The sequence below is a fragment of the Carcharhinus amblyrhynchos genome, chromosome 32 (assembly GCF_965287045.1).
Source record: "Carcharhinus amblyrhynchos chromosome 32, sCarAmb.v2.hapA, whole genome shotgun sequence".
NCBI classification, from domain to species: Eukaryota; Metazoa; Chordata; class Chondrichthyes; order Carcharhiniformes; family Carcharhinidae; genus Carcharhinus; species Carcharhinus amblyrhynchos.
The window spans coordinates 7,725,147-7,745,869 of record NC_137355.1 but is presented as its reverse complement, the minus strand read 5'-3'; the positions used below and the strand labels follow the sequence as shown (position 1 = coordinate 7,745,869).

General features: G+C 43.5%; 1 protein-coding gene across 1 annotated transcript in view; it reads left to right on the top strand.

The window, feature by feature from the left end:
• The window catches only part of ptpn9a (protein tyrosine phosphatase non-receptor type 9a), a 194,066-nt gene that overhangs the window by 127,813 nt on the left and 45,530 nt on the right, over positions 1-20,723 (top strand). Inside the window, exon 8 of the mRNA XM_080216288.1 lies at positions 19,453-19,543. Coding sequence (XP_080072414.1) covers positions 19,453-19,543 — 91 coding nt within the window. The remainder of the gene's footprint in view (positions 1-19,452; positions 19,544-20,723) is intronic.

Here is a 20,723-nt window from a genome sequence, read left to right as displayed (position 1 = left end):
CGAGGTCCCTCTGCACCATCGCCTGCTGCAGTTTTTCGCCCCGTAAGTAATAGTCCTTCCTACCATTCTTCCTACCAAAGTGGACCACCTCACACTTGCCAACATTAAATTCCATTTGCCATTTCCTGGCCCATTCGCCCAGCCTATCTAGATCCTTCTGCAGACTCTCCACACCCTCCGCACAATTTGCCGTTCCCCCAGTCTTGGTGTCATCAGCAAATTTCGACACCCTACACTCGGTTCCCTCCTCCAGATCATCTATATAAATGGTAAAAAGCCGAGGCCCCAGCACCGACCCCTGGGGCACTCCACTAGTCACCATCCGCCAATCCGAATAGCACCCGTTGACCCCCACTCTCTGCCTCCTATTTGACAACCAATCCTCTATCCACGCTAACACCCTACCCCCAACTCCATGTCCCTCGACCTTCTGCAATAACCTCTTGTGAGGTACTTTGTCAAACGCCTTCTGAAAATCAAGAAAGACCACATCCACCGGCTCTCCTCTATCCACCGCCCTAGACACATCCTCATAGAACTCCAGTAAATTTGTCAGACACAACTTCCCTTTAATGAAACCGTGCTGCGTCTGCTCTATCAAGCAATTCCCTTCAAGATGCCTCGCAATTTCCCCCTTAATGACAGATTCTAACATTTTACCTACCACAGACGTTAAACTAACCGGCCTATAATTCCCCGCCTTTTGCCTGGCACCCTTCTTAAACAACGGCGTAACATTAGCCGTTTTCCAATCATCCGGCACTTCCCCAGAATCCAGCGATGTCTGGAAAATAACCACCAAGGCATCCACTATCACCTCCGCCATTTCTTTCAGAACCCTCGGATGCATTCCATCCGGTCCTGGGGACTTGTCCACAATCAGCCCCTCCAGTCTGTCGAGCACCGCCTCTCTAGTAACAGTAATGTCATTAAGACCCTCCAGTCCTACTACCTTTCCATCGCTAACACCCGGCAAATTATTCACGTCCTCCTCCGTGAAGACAGAAACAAAAAAGTTATTCAATACCTTAGCCATATCCCCATCCCCTACCACTAGGTCCCCTTTCTCATCCTCTAAAGGACCAACATTCACCCTAGCCAGCCTCTTTTTATATATTTATAAAAACTCTTGCTATCCTTTTTTATATTAAGCGCTAGCCCAGCTTCATAGTTTCTCCTACCCTTCTTTATCAACTTCTTTGTCAATCCTTGTTGACATTTAAACTCTCACAATCCTCTACTCGCCCACTACTCTTAGCTACTCTAAATTCCTCCGCTTTTAGTTTAACACTTTCCTTCACCTCCTTCGTTATCCACGGCTTATTACCTCTCCTCCTACTATCCTTTTTGACCATCGGAATAAATTTCTGCTGAGCACCAAGAAAGATCTCCTTAAAGATCCTCCACTGCTCCTCAGCAGACCCTCCAACGCACTCCCCCAGTCCACATTCGCCAATTCTTCTCTCATCCTACCGTACTCCCCTCTATTCAAACAAAGGACGCGTGTCCGGGAACCCACTTTCTCCTCCTCCATCTGCACCAGAAACTCCACCATACAATGATCACTCTCCCCAAGAGGATCCTTCACCACAAGGTCCCTAATTCTACCCGCCTCATTACATAGCACCAGATCCAAGATAGCTCGCTCCCTCGTCAGCTCCAACACACACTGTTCGAGGAAACTATCCCGGCAGCATTCCAAGAACTCTTCCTCGAGCCCCCCGCGTCCAACATGGGTCGACCAATCAATATGCAGATTGAAATCCCCCATAACTACGGCCGTCCCATTCCTGCATGCCGCACTTATTTGCGCGTTACAGACTCAATGGGCCGAAGGGCCTCTTTCTGCACTGTAGGCTTCTATGATCTAAGAGGTTGGAATGGAGAGTGGGGAAGGGGAAAGTCGGCTGTTGTGGTTGATTACAGATCAGCAGTGACAGAGCTCTCAGTCAGCTCGGTTGCTTGCTTTGAATTGAAATAGTGTGGAATATTTAAAGTGAAAGTAGGAATTATTTCCCAAGCTGCTTGATGTGCTTCAGTGTACAGTGTACAAGGTACTGGTGCACAACTTAATACGCAGTGTGTTTTCTTTTATTCATTTATGGGACATGGGCATCACTGGCTGGCCAGCCTTTATCACTTGTTGCCATTGAAAAGGTGGTGATGAGCTGCCTTCTTGAATCATTGTCCACATGCTGTGGGTTGACTCACAATGCCGTTAGGAAGGGAGTTCCAGGGTTTTGACCCAGCGACTGCGAAAGGACAGTGATGTATTTCCAAGCCAGGCTAGTGAGTGGCTTGAACAGGAGCTTGCAGGTGGTGTTCCCATGTATCTGCTGCTCTTTTTGTAGGTTTGGAAGCTGCTATCTAAGGATGTTTGGTGAATTGCTGCAGTGCACCTTGTAGATGGTACGCACTGTGTCGTTGGTGGAGGGAGTGGATTTGTAGATGTGGTGCCAATCAAGCGGGGCTGCTTTGTTCTGGATGGTGTCGAGCTTCCTGTGTTGTTGGAGCTGCACCCATCCAGGCAATTGGGGAGTATTCCATCACACTTCTGACTTGTGCCTTGTAGATAGTGGACAGGCTTTGGGGTGTCAGGAGGTGAGCTACTTGCCACAGTATCCCTAGCTTCTGACCTGCTTTTGTAGCCACTGTGTTTATGTGGCGAGTCTAGTTGAAGTAAGTGATACACTGCTTAGAATGGGGTGTGCAATCACTGTATCACGTAAGATGTTATCTGTAAGTTCAATTTTAATGTCATGAAACTGAACTAAATTTATTTCTGTACATCAGTGTTTTCAGTCTGATCTAAAATGGAAACCTCTCCTATAACTGGTGGTTTACATTGCAGGGAAACTATTATCTCAAAAACCCTGAAATAGATTTCAGGCACAGCCAGGTAAAGAAACTGTTGCCATGGTACCTGTGTACTGGTAAAGCTTGAAGATTCCATAAGAAGCAGAATATTACATTTGGAAATGGAGTCATTAAATTCATTCATCGCTTTATGTTTTAGTGTAAGGATATCATGACAAAAGTTCATAATGCAGCCTACACAGATTAAGAGCAAAAAGTGTCATTGGCAGCATTTTTGCCTAGGCCAGCAATATCTATAGTCTCTCCTTATTTCTAAACTACCTGATGAAACGCCATGCTATTGTAAATTGTTTTCATGACTGTGCTGTGCTGAGCTCCTACAGCAGCAAGGTTGTAGATTTTTATATTTCAGGGTTTCTGCACTGCAGGCACCCTCCGGCACCTAGCAAACTGACTAACTCTACCACCTAGAAGGACAAGGGCAACAGACATAAGGGTCTCCAACAATTGCAGATTTCTTCCACATCACCATCTTGATTTGGCACCATATCGCCATTCTTTCACTGTCACTGGATTAAAATTCTGGAACTCCCTTCCTAACAAGCATTGTGTGCTGACGCCACATGGATTACAGTGGTCCAAGAAGGCGCCAATTATAGGTGGGCAATAAATTATAGAATCCCTACAGTGCAGAAGGAGGCCATTTGGCCCATCAAGTCTGCACCAACCACAATCCCACCCAGGCCCTATTCTCCTAACCCCACATATTTACCCTGCTAATCCCCCAGACACGAGGGTCAATTTAGCATGGCAAATTCACCTAACCTACATATCTTTGGACTGTGGCAGGAAACAGGAGCATCCAGATGAAACCCACACAGACACAGGGAGAACATGCAAGCTCCATACAGACAGTGATCCGAGGCCAGAATTGAACCTGGGTCCTTGGTGCTGTGTTAACCACTGTGCCGCCCCTCGCCTCACCAGTGCTGCACACATTGCAGGAAGTAATTAAAACCAAGCATGTCATGCAGCTAATAACCCTATAGATGCAATCTTTTTTTTTAAAATCCACAAATTGCTTTTTACTTGAATAAAGGACAGGTTGAAATGCTGTTTTATATTTTACTTTGAGTCGTAGGCAACACGGTGCAATGTTTAACACCCACCCTAAAATTTTCTGTGAGTATTAGGAGTGCATCACATTGTGTAGAGCCGGAGTCACAAGTCAATCAAGCATGGCAGTTCCTCCTTTCTTGATGAACCAGTTGTGTTTTGAACTTACCAGATTGATTGGATTCAGATTCGTAACTTAATACAGTGGGATTTGAACTCCTGACCTCAGTTGCTAGTCAAGATCTATAACCAATTGGCTGCTGCATCCTGGATATGTGCATTAGGTACAAGTTGCGGGGATCTTTAGACCAAGTGCTGTACAGGCTACTGCAGTTAGTTAGCGCAATGATATCAAGTGTTTTTATCTTTAATAGTTTCGACTTGTGTAGGAATATTTGCAGAAGGGTAAGTGTGTGTGATATTTCACATTGTCATAGTTTACGTCCATCTTCTGAGATGCCTTGACCTGTTTGCGTTGCCATGTACAGACTACTAAATTATGAGTGTGAGTGACAGTGGTCCATGCAGCAGGCAGGTGAAAGCTGTTGGATGTGAGGCTATAAAGGGCTGCAGGAGTGGGGGGGCTATGTTACTCCACTCAACTGAAGAACTTCTCAATCTGGGCCAGGTCGGCGAAGGAGGGATTGGGCCTGCCGTTCAGGTGTACAGCTGATACTGTGTATGTGGTGCAGTGAGACAGAAACTATTGAAATAGAAGCAAAAGCAAGGGCAGAGAATTATGTTTGATTCCATCAATGGAACATTTCATTAGAATGGCTCAGTTCTGTGTTGGAATAAGTGGATCTGTATTAGTTTCTGCAGAATCCCACAGATCAGCTTTAGGAAGACCAAATTTGCATGCAGAACTGTGTCTAACGGAAGATGTACTCTGGTTATGTTTGATTCCTGAGTGCGAATTTCTATTTATTGAGTGCCACCAGTGAAATTAAAGTAAGACCAGAAATCTCCAGTTACCGGTTTCAATTCTTATCTGCGTTGAGAGAACGTTTTTATATTTGCACACTTTAGTTAGTGGTAACTAACGTAAGCTGTAGAACATGTGATAGCAACACAGAGTGATGTATTCACACATCCATAATTGTATTGTCGCTGGTGAGAAATGCCAGGAGTAGTGATATTTAACAGGACTTAATCTCTCAGCTACTTGGCATCCGCCTCTTCACAAATTATTGATCAGTCACTTAGTTGATTCTTCATGAAGAAGTCTGCATTCCAGCCAGTCACTGTCCTACTTGGCTGAAGATTGTTTTGTACCGAATGATCTAAACTACCTACCCACTTCCCTCCCAAAAAAAAGCCTCCAAAGGTTCCGTGTGTAGCATGCTGCATCTTGGAATGATAGGAGGCAGGGTACATCCATAACTGTCCACACAGCAGAATTGCCAGTTGAACCACTGGGGAGCATGGCAAAGAATTTGATTTGATTTATTATTGTCACATGTCACTTCTGGCCTTTTCAGCATTCTTGACTGTAATTGTTCCACTATTTGCAACCTGGAGCTGCAGAATTCCTTCCCTAAACTTTGCTGTCTCTCCTCCTTTCAGACACTCCTCACATCTCCTGCTTCTGGCCATTCAATCTTAAATCTCATTGTGTCAAGCTTTGCTAAAAATGTTCCTTTTTTTGATTTGATTTGATTATTGTCACATGTATTAGTATACAGTGAAAAGTATTGTTTCTTGTGCGTTATACAGACAAAGCATACCGTTCATAGAAAAGGAAAAGAGAGAGTGCAGAATGTAGTGTTACAGTCATAGCCAGGGTGTAGGGAAAGATCAACTTAATGCGAGATAGGTCCATTCAAAAGTCTGACAGCAGCAGGGAAGTAGCTGTTCTTGAATCAATTGGTGCGTGACCTCAGACCTCTGTATCTTTGTCCCAGTGGAAGAAGATGGAAGAGAGAATGTGCAGGGTGCGTGGGGTCCTTGATCATGCTGGCTGCTTTTCCGAGGCAGTGGAAAGTGTAGATAGAATCAATGCACGGGAGGATGGAGGAGGAAATACTTCCTGAGATAGAAACTGAAGGCAGGTAGACACATGTTCACACACCTCACAGAAGCTGAGCAATGATTGTCTCAGGCAAACTGCTTGGTTGAAGGTGGAAAGAAAACACCCCAGGTAGCCTGGATCAGAGCAGTTTAATATGTAAATAATGAGAAAAATGATGTGTTGCAAGTTAAAAACCTGCGCTGACAAGAGATTAATACTCGATGTCAGTCATCAGTTGGGGATTACTAGATTTCATAATCATTACAAAAACAATTTCAGCATGTTGGCAAAAGAAATGTTATGTCCTGACTATCAAAGGACTATCTGAGCACAGATACTATTTCAATAACAAGGTTACTGAGATTGTCAAACGGGTGTTGAAATTGGAGGGCCAGTTCGTGAAGGTTTTGCTATTTGGTTCCTACAGCATCCCAGGTTTTGGAGTTGCTGCACAGCCGCTCGAAGTGACAGTGTGTGATGTTCAGGTTTTGAATGTAGAGTAAATAATTAGTGGTTGGTGCATTTTTTCATTCCTGTAAATCATTGAGCAAATGAACCAACACTTGAAAAGATCCCAGTGATTGTGTACTGCTCAATCTCTCTGTCTCTCTTCCGGTAAGCTGACATATGTGGCTGATTGTAACTACAAGGGATTATACAGTGCCTTCACCAACATGTGCATGCTGCTGTAAAGGTCTGAACGGCTGAGGCAGCTTCAGGCGCTCTGAGGTTGAGCCTAGAAAGCTCAGAGGATTAAGATTGGGAATCTTCCCTCCCTGTCCAGCAACAGTATGGCACTTTCATTCACCTTTTGCAGCATAGCCTTCAGGGTTGATCAACAACAACCTTCATTCTAATCATAGAACCCCTACTGTGCAGAAGGAGGCCGTTCAGCCCAAATTCTCCGACAGAGCACCCCTGGAGTGGTACAGTAGCATGGTGGATAGCACTGTTGCCTCAAAGCACCAGGGATCTGGGTTCAATTCCCAGTTTGGGCCGTTGTCTGTGCAGAGTTTGCACATTCTCCCCGTGTCTGCATGGGTTTCTTCCAGGTGCTCTGGATTCCTCCCACAGTCTGAAGATGTGCTGGTTAGATGAATTGGCCATGCTATATCCTCCCTCAAACAAGCGCCGGAGTGTGGCAACTGGAAGATTTTCACAATAACTTATTTGCAGTGTTAATGTAAGCCTACTTGTGACTAATAAATAAACTTTACTTTTCTCAGACCCATTCCCCAGTTCCCCCATTCCTATATTTACTCTGCTAATCCCCCTAACCTAAACATCTTGGGACACTAAGAAGAAATTGAGCGTGGCCAGTACACCTAATCTGCGAGAAGAAACCGGAGCATCCAGAGGAAATCTATGCAGACACAGGGAGAACGTGCAGACTCTGCAAGTTCACCCAAGGCCAGAATTGAACCCAGATCCCAGGTACTGTGAGGCAGCAGTGCTAACCACTGTGCCACCGTGCTGCAGGACATGTGTGTCTCTGGCAAAGTCATTTATTGTCCACCTCTAATATCCCTTGAAGAAGTGGTGGTGAGCCTTCTTGAAAACAGCTGAGTGGCATGTTAGGCCACATGGAGAGCAGTTCAGAGTGAAAACATGGCTGGGAGTGTGGCAGGATCAGATAAAGACAGCAGATTTCCTTTCCCAAAAGAACAATGGAGCCAGAATAGCTTTTTCTGACAATCCAGTAGTTTCATGATCACCATTAGTGATGCTAGTTTTTTATTGCAGATGTGTTTCATGAACTGAATTTAAATTCCAAGCTATGGTGGTGGGATTGAAACTTGTTTCTGTAGATCATCAGTCCAGACCTCAGGATTACTCGTCCACCAAGCTACTGTACTAATATTGATGCAACATTTAATGTAATAAAATGTGCCAAGCTAGTTCACAGAAGCGTTTCAAATAGAATTTGACGCTGAACCGCATGATGTACTAGGACAAGTGACCGAAAGTTTGATCAAAGTGCTATATTTTCAGCACAACACAAGAAACAGAAGCAGGAGTAGACCACCTGGAACAAGCCTACCCCACCATTCAATATGATCATGGCTGATCTATGTCAGACTCAACTCCTTTTCTGTGCCATTTCCCCCAGCCCTTTATTCCTCAATGTATCAAATATTTATCCACCTCCACTTTAAATACTTCTAATAATCCAGCCTCCTCTAGCCTTAGGAGCAGAAAATTCCAGCCTCTCCCACTAGTAAAAACATTTCACCATCTACCCTGTCAAGCCCCCTCAGGATCTTATAAGTTTGAGTAAGATTACCCCTCACTCTCCTAAGCTCCAAAGAATACAGACCCAGACTATTTAGTCACTCTTGGTAGGACCATCTTCTCATCCCATGAATTAGTCTGGTGAATCTCCTTTGTACTGCCTCCAATTTTACTGTTTATTTTTAGCTAAGAGGACCAAAACTGGACGCATGTTCAAGGTGAGGCCTCTCCAACACCCTGTACAATTGCAAAAAAAGACTTCCATATTTTAAATTCCAACCCTTTTGCAATAAAGGCCAAAATGCAGTTTACTTCTTAACTACTTGTTGGACCTGTCTACTAGCTTTTTGTGATTCCTGCACTCGAACACCCAGATTCCTCTGTACTCCACTCACCTGCACTCTCGCTCCATTCAGATAATCTGCTTTTTGCTTCCTCCTACCAAAGTGCATAACCTCACACTTCCCCACATTAAACTCCATTGGGCAGGTTTTCACCCAATCTATCTCTATCCCGCTGCAGAATCACAATATCCTCCTCACAGCATGCCCTTCCACCTATCTTCGTATCATGGCACATTTGGAAACCTTACATTCTGTTCCTTCCTTCAGGTCATTACTGTAAATAGTGAACAATTGCAGGCCAAGAACTGATCCCTGCAGTACTCCACAAATTACATCTTTCCAGTCTGAAAAGGATCCATTTATTCCAACTCTCTGTTTTCTGTGTGACAGCTAATTTTCAATCCGTGCTAACACACTTCCTCCAATTCCATGGGCTTTTACTTTTTGCACCTGCCTCTTGTGCAGCACCGTGGCAAATGCCTTTTGGAAGTCTAAATACACTACATCTACAGGTTCTCCTCTATCTACTCTCCATGTTACATCCTCAAAAAATTGGAGCAAATTTACCTTTCATAAAACCATGCTGACTAGGTTTGATTATATTCAGTTTTCCTAAATGATTAGATGCATTTTAAAGGGGACAGAGATGTGTGGAAGTTTAGTGAGGGTCCAGAATCTTGATCGCTGATAAACAGTGATGGAGCAATGAAAATCAGTGGTGCAGAAGAGACCAGGATTGTAGTTGCAATGAGACTTTGGCGAGTTATAGGGCTAGAGAAGATGGGAGGGACTAAGCTATGGAGAGATTTGAAAGTGAGGATCAATGTTTTTAAATCAAGCCATTGCCAGACTTGGAGCCAGTGAGCACAAAGATTATGGGCAATTGGAACTTGGTGCAAGTTAAGATAGAGGTAACAGAGTTTTGTGTATCTTCCCATTATTGTGTCAAGATTGGGGAACCAGTCTCCACAGATTTTAGAGGCTAACTGTGAGCATTGTACCAGCACCTTGTGTTTACAGTGGTAAAACTGGTTACCTTGTCCTCACAGCAATATTGTTGACCCTTTTTTTTCATCAGCTCATGATCTGGAATCTGGGTTTGTTTAAACTGGTGCAGTGGAGCCATGGAAGGGGGAACCCAGAGCAATGTAATCAGCTGTTCTCCGGTGCAAGTGCAACTGGTGATGTCTACAGTAACCTTTCAAACAGTGATAATTATTGTCCTTGCCGTTTGTGTGCAACCAGGTCAGATTGCAAGGTGTTGAGAGTTGGTTGTTGTATCAGACAACAGCCCTGCTTAATTCATTTTAATTTCAGAAGCAGTTGAGATAACCATGAGAGAAATGGTAGTTTGGGTTAGCAATGGAGGAAAGAATTACAGATCTTTTGGGTTACATATTGTCACTACACGGCTCAGGGATCTAACTATACTTTTTCCATTTTTCACCCATTTCCATTCATGAAAGATTCTCAATATCATTGGGTTCCTATTATTGGGCAGTATGTTGGCACAGCGGTTAGCACTGTTGCTTCTCAGCACCAGGGACGTGGGTTCGATTCCCAACTTGGGTCACTGGGCAGAGTCTGCATGTTCTCCCCGTGTCTGTGTGGGGTTTCCTCCAGGTGATCCGTTTTCCTCCAGGTGATCCAGTTTCCTCCCACTGTCTGAAAGATGTGCTGGTTAAATGCATTGGCCATGCTAAATTCTCCCTCAGAGAACCCGAATAGGCACCAGAGTGTGGTGGCTCAGGATTTTCACAGTAACTTCATTGCAGTGTTAATGTAAGCCTACTTGTAACACTAATAAATAAATCAATCAACCAATCTGATACATGAGATTAAGGTACGCTTTGGGAATGTTTTATGATTGGAAAACATGTCATCAAATTCTGTGGTTTCTAAGTCGGGTAGGGAGCAGAATATAAAGATCAGAATTGCAACACAAGGCAGGGTAACTGAATGGAACCAGCTGGATTGGTCTTTCCCTGTCTGCCATTTTGTGTATGTTTGTCAGAAAAATGGGCATTATTTCAGCTTGTGTACAGCAGAGGTTTAAAGCTTTGGTGGGGGAAAAGGGGAGGAAATTATTGCACACGTGGCAGTATACATTCAGCAACTCGTAAGGTTTGTTAAAGGATCGCTCTTTTTTTGGAACAAGCTGTTGTTACACAAACTTAGGCAGCAATGGATGTCCAAAATTATTTATAGTTTGAGGATGCTTTCCACAAGGGAGCCCCGCAGTTCCTCTCTAACAATATTTTGGACTTGTACTGCAGTAACTACCTGTGGCACTGGGAGCCTAAGTACAATCCCTACACGGAATCGAACATCCGTTTGGATTTGGAAGCAGCGTAAGAGCACTGTTTACTTTTCATCTGATTTTGTCACTGGGAAGCTGGGGCTCTGGAGAGATCTTAGCACTAAGGGAAGTTGCTTTACATCACTGTTTCCGAATTGTAAACAAACACTTCAGTGTGTTTACACAGCACTGACAGAATCCGTTCAGTTGAACTATTTTTTGCGAGTGACATTTGCGTTTTACATTCTACACTGCCTGAGCCAGTTATTTTTCAGGCAGGTTCCAAGCCGACACGTTGTCTAACAGAGCTCAGCTCTGGCCGTGATGGCTACGTGTCCCATGTGTTCAGTGTCAAGTTTCTGAGTAAAATTCAGCTATTTGAAGGTTAACTTTTACTAAAATTGTATACACTCGTGAATTTTATCGTTTAGGTGTGCATTACCAATGTGGCAAATGTCGTATCACTCAGTTGGAATGTGTTTTAGATATTTTATCCCATTCTTTTCATTGTGCCATGTGCTTTCACTTCGTTAAAAGGATAAACCTATAATTAACCACGCTCTACTATACCTCTGGTGCCCTGATGGTACGGAAAAAATTTGACTCTTTGCCGCAAGAAAATTTCACAAACAGTAACAAAGAACAGTACAGCACAGGAACAGGCCCTCCAAGCCTGCGCCGATCACATTTGCCGATCTAACCAATTGCTAATATCCCTCTATTCCCCATTTGTTCATATGTCTATCAAGATAAGTCTTAAATGTGGTTAACGTAACTGCCTCAACCACCTTACGTGACAGTGCATTCCAGGCTCTCACCACCTCCCCCGGACATCTGCACTGAACCTTTCCCTTGAACTTGTGCCCCCTTGTAATTGTCAATTCTGCCCTGGGAAAAAGCTTCCAATCTTCACCCTATCATACCCCTCGTAATTTTATAAACTTCTATCAGGTCTCCCCTCAGCCTCTTTCTTTCCAGGGAGAACAATCCCAGTTTATTCAATCTCTCCTCATAGCTAATACCCTCCGTTCCACGCAACACGCTGGTAAACTTTTTCTGCACTCCCTCCAAAGCCTCCACGTCCTTCTGGTAGTGTAGAGACCAGAATTGGACACGGTGTTCCAAATGTGGCCTAACCAATGTTTTATACAACTCAACATAATTTGTCAACTTTTATATTTAATGCCCCAGCTGATGAAGGCAAGCAGGGCATATGCTTTCCTCTTCACCGTTTTTGTCTGTGTTGCCACTTTTAAGGATCTGTGGATCTGTACTCCCAGAACTTTCTACAAAGTCTCTGTACTGTTGTAAGCTATATCAGTCTGTATTTTCCAAATGTATTAGCTAATTCACATAATTGAAAGAGACAGAAGTGAGAAATGAGGTTCCCTGGGCTGGAAAGTCACCTTTTATGTGATTTCTTTTGATCAGAAAGTTGGCCTGAAATTGTGACTCCCGACCTAATGTCGTGAAGCAAGTTCTGTCAGTCACCACACATTAAATAAATCCCTATCAACCCATTTTCAAGTTCCCATAGACCACTGTGCAAGAAGAGCATGATTTTCACGTACCATCTTTGCTTCGGGTTCTTTCTGCTCCTCACAGAGCAACGTAATGACATTTCTTGGTATAAAAATCAGAGCAGACCAGTTATGATGCAATATTTAATTTTGACATGAGGGAACTGTGTATGTTGGATGGGAGAAATGTGGCTTGACTGAAGTCTGTGTTGACCTTTCAAAATGAAGAAGGGAGGAGAGACTGGACTAGAATAAACCTTCCTTGGCTTGCCTTTGAACACTGGGCATCTTAAAATAGGGAATCCTTTGTTATTGTTATGGTGACATGCTGGGGATATGCTGGAATTGGGAATCAAATTCTTGTACCATATGTTTTAGTATTTTAGAAATGCAAAATGAGATTTTATTTCTCTCGTTTATTTTTAGCCCTGTATTTTCGGTACAAGTAGAATCACAGAATAACAAAATACAGAAAACAGCCATCGTGCCAACCCTTTGGGTGGAGCTACCAGTCATTCCCACTGCCATGCTCTTTATAGCTTTTAGAAGTTCATTGAAGAGCTGATCCAATTTTGTCTTGAAAATTACTATCAAATCTGCTTCCACTAACTTTTCAGGCAGTGCATTCCAGATATCTCAAGCTTAAATGGTAGACAATTGAGGCGGATGCATATCTATTTTGAGTAAAGATATATCTTTACTCTAATTGATAGGTATTCTACATGTGCTGGTATGATTGAGTTGGAAGTATAGTGGACGTCTATACTTGATATGTATTTGCTGTATGGTTACAATGTGCTTAGTCTGTATTTAGTAATCTTGGAAACGGAATAATTAGTTGGCACAATGTGGTATGAGCGCAAAACTATTTCTAGTATTAGTTGTGGTCATGTAAAGGGCTGACCGGTGCTGGGATTGGTTCATAACATTCCAGAATGCTATAATGCATCTCGCTTTGAATAGTTCTTGCTAGATTCCAGAATTATATGTCATCTTTGTACCACTGTTGAAAGAATTGATTTCATTATTTCTTTTGAGTGGACTGTATATTTTTTTCATTCCTGGGACATGGGTGTCACTGGCTAGCCAGCATTTATTATCACCCATCCCTAGTTGCTTGTTACCATAGCCAATTTACCCTCAGCAAATTCCCACAAAAATGATAGTTGGTCATGGTGTTTTGTGTGATGTTGATTTGAGGAGTAAATATTGAGAGTTAGCTGCATTGCTGTGGCTCTGGAGTCGCACGTAGGCCAGACCGGGTAAGGGCGGCAGATTTCCTTCCCTAAAGGGAACCAGATAGGTTTTTCTGATAATTGACAATGGTTTCATGGCCCTCAGTAGATTCTTAATTCCAGATTTTATTTTCATTGAATTCAGAATCCACCATCTGCCATGGCGGGATTTGAACCCGGGTCCCCAGAGCATTAGCTGAGTTTCTGGATTAATAGCCTTGTGATAATAGCACAAGGCCATCGTATTATATTCTTAAAAATGTTTTGTTACCTGTTAACCAATTTTGAACTTTAATGTGGAGTAAAGCAATCATCTTAGAATTCTGTTTGGGAGAAATAATTCACCGAGGGAGGAGGTAAAGGAACTTGCTGCTTTTCAACTCCTCAGAATATCCCAGAGTACTTTGGTATTGAACAATTCCCTTCATTTTGAGGTGGAGCCACCATTGTTTTGCAGACAGGTCCAGCAGTTAGTTTATGTACCCTTTTTCATGGGATCTTTTACATTTGCCTAAGCAGGCAAATGAGAATTTGGTCTATCCAAAAGGCACCACCTCTGACTATGCTTACTTGGTACTGTCCTGAAGTATTTGCCCAGATTACAAAATTAATCACTGAACAGTAAATGCCAAACAGATCAGAGAAATAAAAATCTTCATTCAGTGAAGTACTGTTTGGAGTTACTCGTTGAGATTGTTGGGCATGATGTTAGACTGTCTGCACTGGATAAGGTCACCAAGAATTTGGTTCAGGGCTAGAAAAGGCCTTGAATCCACAGTAACAAGAACTTCAGCTTTTGACCCCGTGGTTTGAAAAGATGATGTTAGCACGGATAGTTCAGAGCTAAATCACGACACCAAGATCTGTGAGCATTAGCATCTTGAGATTGACAAATTATAGAAAAAGAGAGGAGAATCTTGCAATTATACAGGAACTTTCATCACCTTGGGGAAATCCCAAAACGCTTTACAGCCAATTAAATATATTTGAAGTGTACCCCCTGTTACTGTAGCCAACTTGTCCTCAGCAAACTCCCACAAAAATGATGTTTGATCACGTTGCTTTGTGTGATGTTGATTGAAGGGTAAATATTGGAATATTGGGAGTAACTACCCCCCCCCCCCCCCCCCCCCCCCTTCTCAGAGACGAACCATGAGATCCTTTACATCTGAAAGGCAGCACCTCCAACAGCTCAGCAATCCCTCAATACCACACTGAAGTGTTAATCTAGATTGTGCACTCATGTCTATGGAATAGATGCAACCTTCTGATTCGGAGGCAAGAGTGCTACCCATTAAGCCACAGCTGACAGTCTAGTTTTGAATTTTATATGTAGCACCCTGCAGTTGTAGCTTACAGTCATCTGGTCAGCAGAGACTCAAAGCTTTGACATCCCGTCTTTTAGTTCCTAGTGTAGCTTTCAGGATCTGGCAGGCCCATGTTATAAACACTTAGTTTGAACACAGCTATAACAAATTCAATCGCAAGCAGAATAAAACTCATGCTCGAACTTAAATATCCTGAGGATTCTTTGACCTTTAATTTTGTGAAATTAGTCCAGTTTTTAAATGCTCCTTGGATTGTGTGACTGTCTTTGATTTTTGATTTGATTTATTATTGTCACATGTATTAACATACAGTGAAAAGTATTGTTTCTTGCGCACTATACAGGTAAAACATATCATTCATAGAGAAGGAAACGAGAGAGTGCAGAATGCGGTGTTACAGTCAAGAAATTGAATTAAAGCATTGTTAAAGAGTTTAAAAGAGTTAGAATGAAGTTTTAGAAGCGTAGAACAGAAGTAAAAGATAGAATTGGAAGGTTTGCTTGGGCACAGCTTGTAAGAAATCTAGCGCTATCTTGAAAAAGATTGAGTCAGTTAAGTTGCTGTCTACAAAATCCATCCACTGCTAAAACAAGAAATACATTTATATACATCCCATTGGAAACACTTCAAACAAACACTGAGCATGTTCAAAAGTCTCTCAATCAGACTACTATAAAATCAATACCTGTCCGTAGGGGGTCTGATACGGGCTGCACAGACGCTGCCTGTTGGGGCAGATCCCACTAACCTTGGTTAGGATCATTAGGTATGGATTGGCAGAACAAATGTGTCGGAATTCCCAAAGATGCATGTGGGTAATTCTGGCCATTAACCAGCATAACTGCTGCATGCCCAGGGTGGGCAACCTTCCCTGTCAGCCTCTAACTGTGTGGTCGTCAGAGATACACTTCCTGTCACTGTCGACACTTCCCACTGCCTCGGCAAAGCAGCCAGCACAATCATGCAACCTGGACATTCTGTTTTCCATGGGGAAAAAGATACAGAAGTACGTAGAGAAGGAAAAAAGAGAAAGTGCAGAATGTAGTGTTACAGTCATAGCTAGGGTGTAGAGACAGATCAACTTAATGCAAGGTAGGTCCATTCAAAAATCTGACAGCAGCAGGGAAGCAGCTGTTCTTGAGCTGGTTAGTACATTACCTCAGACTTTTGTATCTTTTTCCCTGTGGAAGAAGGTGGAAGAGAGAATGTCCAGGTTGCATGGTGCCCTTGATTGTGCTGGCTGCTTTGCCGAGGCAGTGGGAAGTGTAGACAGTGACAGGAAGTGTATCACTGACGACCACACAGTTAGAGGCTGACAGGGAAGGTTGCCCACCCTGGGCACGCAGCAGTTATGCTGGTTAATGGCCAGAATTACCCGCATGCGTCTTTGGGAATTCCGACACATTTGCTCTGCCAATCCATATCTAATGATCCTAACCAAGGTTAGTGGGATCTGCCCCAACAGGCAGCGTCTGTGCAGCCCTATCGGACCCTCTACAGACCGGTATCGATTTTATAGTAGTCTGATTGAGAGACTTTTGAACATGCTAATCTTTGTTTGTCTGTATGTTTTGTTTGTATAGTGCCCAAAAAACAATACTTTTCATTGTATGTTAATAGATGTGACAAAAATCAAATCAAAGATAGGCCAACCCTTTTGAGTTTCATAGTGAGTTAGGCTGTCTGTTCAGCAGTGTTCTGCCTGCTTTAAGTGTCAGATACTGAATATGACGTGGAGAGTTGATTTGGTTCTGAGCATCATGTCACCTTGGAATATCCTTGGCTTCAGAGACAGAGGTAAAGCTTTAAGGAGCAAGATCAAATATACTCATTTGCTGAGCGATTGAAAATCAGATTATGTTCCGATTCCAGGATCCTTACTGCTGTTTTTGGGGGATCTTATCATAGATCCCCTACAGTACAGAAGGAGGCCATTCAGTCCATCGCATCTGTACCAACCACAATCCTATCCAGGACCTTTTCCCGTAACCCCATTACCTTGCTAATCTTGAAATTTGCAGACTGCTTCAAGGCCTGGATAGAGTGGAAGTGGAGAGAGTGTTTCCAGTAGTAGGAAAAACTAGAACCAGAGGGCACAACATCAGGTGAAAGGGACGATCCTTTAAAACAGAGATGAGGAGGAATTTCTTCAGCCAGAGAGTGGTGAACCTGTGGAACTCTTTGCCACAGAAGGCTGTAGAGGACAGGTCATTGAGTGTCTTTAAGACAGCGATAGATAGATTCTTGACTAATAAGAGGATCGGGGGTTGTGGGGAAAAGGCAGGAGAACGGGGATGAGAAAAATATCAGCCATGATTGAATGGTGGAGTAGACTCGATGGGCCAAGAGGCTTAATTCTGCTCTTATGTCTTATGGTCTAATCCTGCTGACACTAAGGTCAATTTAGCATGGCCAATCCACCTAACCCACACATCTTTGGAGTGTGGGAGGAAACCGGAGCACCTGGAGGAAGCACATGCAGACATGGGGAGAACATGCAAAGTCCACATAGACAGTGACCTGAGATTGGAATTGAACCCGGCTCCCTGGGGCTGTGAGGCAGCAGTGCTAACCACTGTGCCAGTTTTGACTGCGATACTGAAAATTAATGTTGCACAATTTAAGTAAAGGTTACGCCATGGACAGTACAGGACCGTGCAGCTTAATGACAAATGGGTGCCAAACAAATCACTAAAACTGAAACATCACACAATTTGTGATGAAATCCGAAGTGATATTGTAACAGGAGTGGGGTCAGGACACTTGGTGGACTACCATCAATGAAAGCACGTTTTAACTATTTTAAACTATTACAAGTCAGCATCAGCCTCTTGAGCTATCCTTATCATTGGACTTGTTGGATTTGTTTAACATTGTAATGATTGGAAAGTACTGTTAAGAACCATGGAGCCAGCTAGGAACAGATTTGGTATAAATGTCATCCCAACGACAGGGCACCAATCCAAACTTTCATGGAATGGAGATGTACTTCTCTAGCTATGAGAATCCAGGTGATTGGTTGTTGCACTTGGGAGTTAGTGTGATACATTGCCCTTCCGGAGGATTTGTATAAACCTCTAGGGTAAGCAAATGAATACAAGAATTACACTGAAAATGGGCTTCAAAATGTTTAGTTCTTTCATTAACATAGGGTGGCGCAGTGGTTAGCACTGCTGCCTCACAGCACCAGGGCCCTGGGTTCAATTCCAGCCTTGGGTCACTGTGCGGAGTCTGCACATCCTCCCTGTGTCTGTGTGGGTTTCCTCCGGGTGCTCCAATTTCCTCCCACAGCCCAAAGTTGTGCAGGTTAGGTGGATTGGCCATTTATGTTGCTCCTTAGTGTTCAGAGATGTGTAGGTTAGATGGATTAGCCATGGGAAATATGTGGGGTTATAGGGAGGGGGAGGGGACCTGGGTAAGATACTCTGTCAAGAGAGTTGGTGCAGACTCGAGGGGCCGAACGGCCTCCTCCTGCACTGTAGGGATTCTAAGATGATGTAATTGAGGAGGAACAGCAAGGGTCCTTCTTTAATTCAGCCTTAAACGAGGACAATTCATGCTCAAGAAACTTGCATAGCTTCCTAATGCGGATCCCGCAACTTTTAATCCCATTTCCAGAGTGGCCTCTAGCTGCTGTAATGTGCGTCTTCGTAGCTGGCTTAGGGGGCCAGTAAAAAGTCTGACAACACCAGGTTTTAGTCCAACCGATTTATTTGATAGTAAACACACAAGCTTTCGAGGTTTCCCTCTTCGTCAGGTGAATGGAGAGTTCTGGCCTCGGACAGAGCACATAAAGCACAGACAGTTTAGAGATTACTGATTAGAATGCGAATCTTTACACCTAACCTGCTGTTCAAGTCCTAAAGTGGCTGACAATGTGTGTGGAAGGAGCACTGATCAGAGGTTAAAGAGATGTGTATTGTCTCCAGACAGCACAGTGAGTGAGGTTTTGCAAACCCAGGCAAGTCATGGGGGTTAAGATAGTGTGACATGAACCCAAGATCCAACAACCCAACAGGGATCTTGGGTTCATGTCACACTATCTGTAACCCCCGTGACTTGCCTGGGTTTGCAAAACCTCACTCACTGTGCTGTCTGGAGACAATACACATCTCTTTAACCTCTGATCAGTGCTCCTTCCACACACATTGTCAGCCACTTTAGGATTTGAACAGCAGGTTAGGTGTAAAGATTCGCATTCTAATCAGTAATCTCTAAACTGTGCTTTATATGCTCTGTCCGAGGCCAGAACTCTCCATTCACCTGACGGAGAGGGAAACCTCGAAAGCGTTTACTATCAAATAAATCGGTTGGACTAAAACCTGGTGTTGTCAGACTTTTTACTGTGTTTACCCCAGTCCAACGCCGGCACATCCACATATTAGGGGGCCATTGGCAGAGACCATTACAGTGCATCGAACGTAGAACAGGCTTGTAATCTCGGAAATGGGGCTTAATGATAGGTAACAGAAAAATGGAGGGGTGTGAGTTCAATGTCCTTAGAAAAAGATGATGACTCTTCTGTAACCGTGTCTTTTCTTCCCACGTAGACAACCATACAATCAGCAGAAGAATCGGTACGGAGATGTCCTGTGCTTGGACCAAACTAGAGTCAAGTTGAAGTCCCTCAATCATGATGAGGTAAGAGAAGAAGGATCCTGAAGCCAAAGGCTGAATTACTTGGCTGTGGATTGTGGTGGCATGTGAGTGGGCATGACTTAGAAATTTTCATTCATCCTGCCTGTCCCTCCACTCCCCTCTAAATTGCTCCCTTACTTAGTTTGCTGAATAAACTAGGCTTGTACTCGTTGGAGTTTAGAAGAATGAGGGGAGATCTCATTGAGACGTATAAGATGATGAATGGGATGGAAAGGATAGAGGTGGAGAGGCTCTTCCCACTCAGAAAGGACAGTAGGACTAGAGGGCACAGCCTCAAGATAAGGGGGGGGTCAGTTTAGAACGGAGTTGAGGAGGAACTTCTTCATTCAAAGGGTGGTGAATCTCTGGAATTCTCTGCCCGTTGAAGTGGTGGAGGCTGCCTCACTGAATATATTTAAGACGCGGGTAGATAGGTTTTTGATAGGCAAGGGGATTAAGGGTTATGGGGAGAGGGCAGGAAAGTGGAACTGAGCCACGACAGATCAGCCATGATCTTATTGAATGGCGGGGCAGGCTCAAGGGGTTAGATGGCCGACTCCTGCTCCTATTTCTTCTGTTCTTATGTTCGCCAGATATTCAGGATTCATCAGTCTTTGCATGACCAGCTGCCAGGTTTTGACCTGCTGTGATAGTTCTGTTACTTCTTGACCATGTATTGTCACTTCTAGACAACGCTAGAAGCGTTATCTTGTCTCCTTGCCAAGTTCACATGAAATAGTTTCACAATACCAGGTTAAAATCCAACAGGTTTATTTGGTAGCAGGAGCTTTCAGAGCACTGCTCCTTCATCACGTGAGTGAAGCAGTGTTCCAAAAGCTTGTGATAGCAAATAAACCTGTTGAACTTTAACCTGTTGTTGTGAGACTACTTAATGTGCCCACCCCAGTCCAATGTCGGCAACTCCACATCAAGTTCCCACGAGACTGAGATCGAAACACCTGACATATCTCTCTCTCTCTCTCTCTCTCTCTCTCTGCCTCAGTACTTTGTGTTCTTGGCAGTTCTCAATGTTTGCGAGTCTTGTTGCCTGTGATACCCGTGGAAAAATACCAGTGGAAATCAAATCAGTTGTGTGACAATGCAGCAATCGTAACATTGCAGAATGGTTTTAATTAACTTACACAAACTGCAAAGAAATCTTCTCTTAGTTCAAATGAAAACC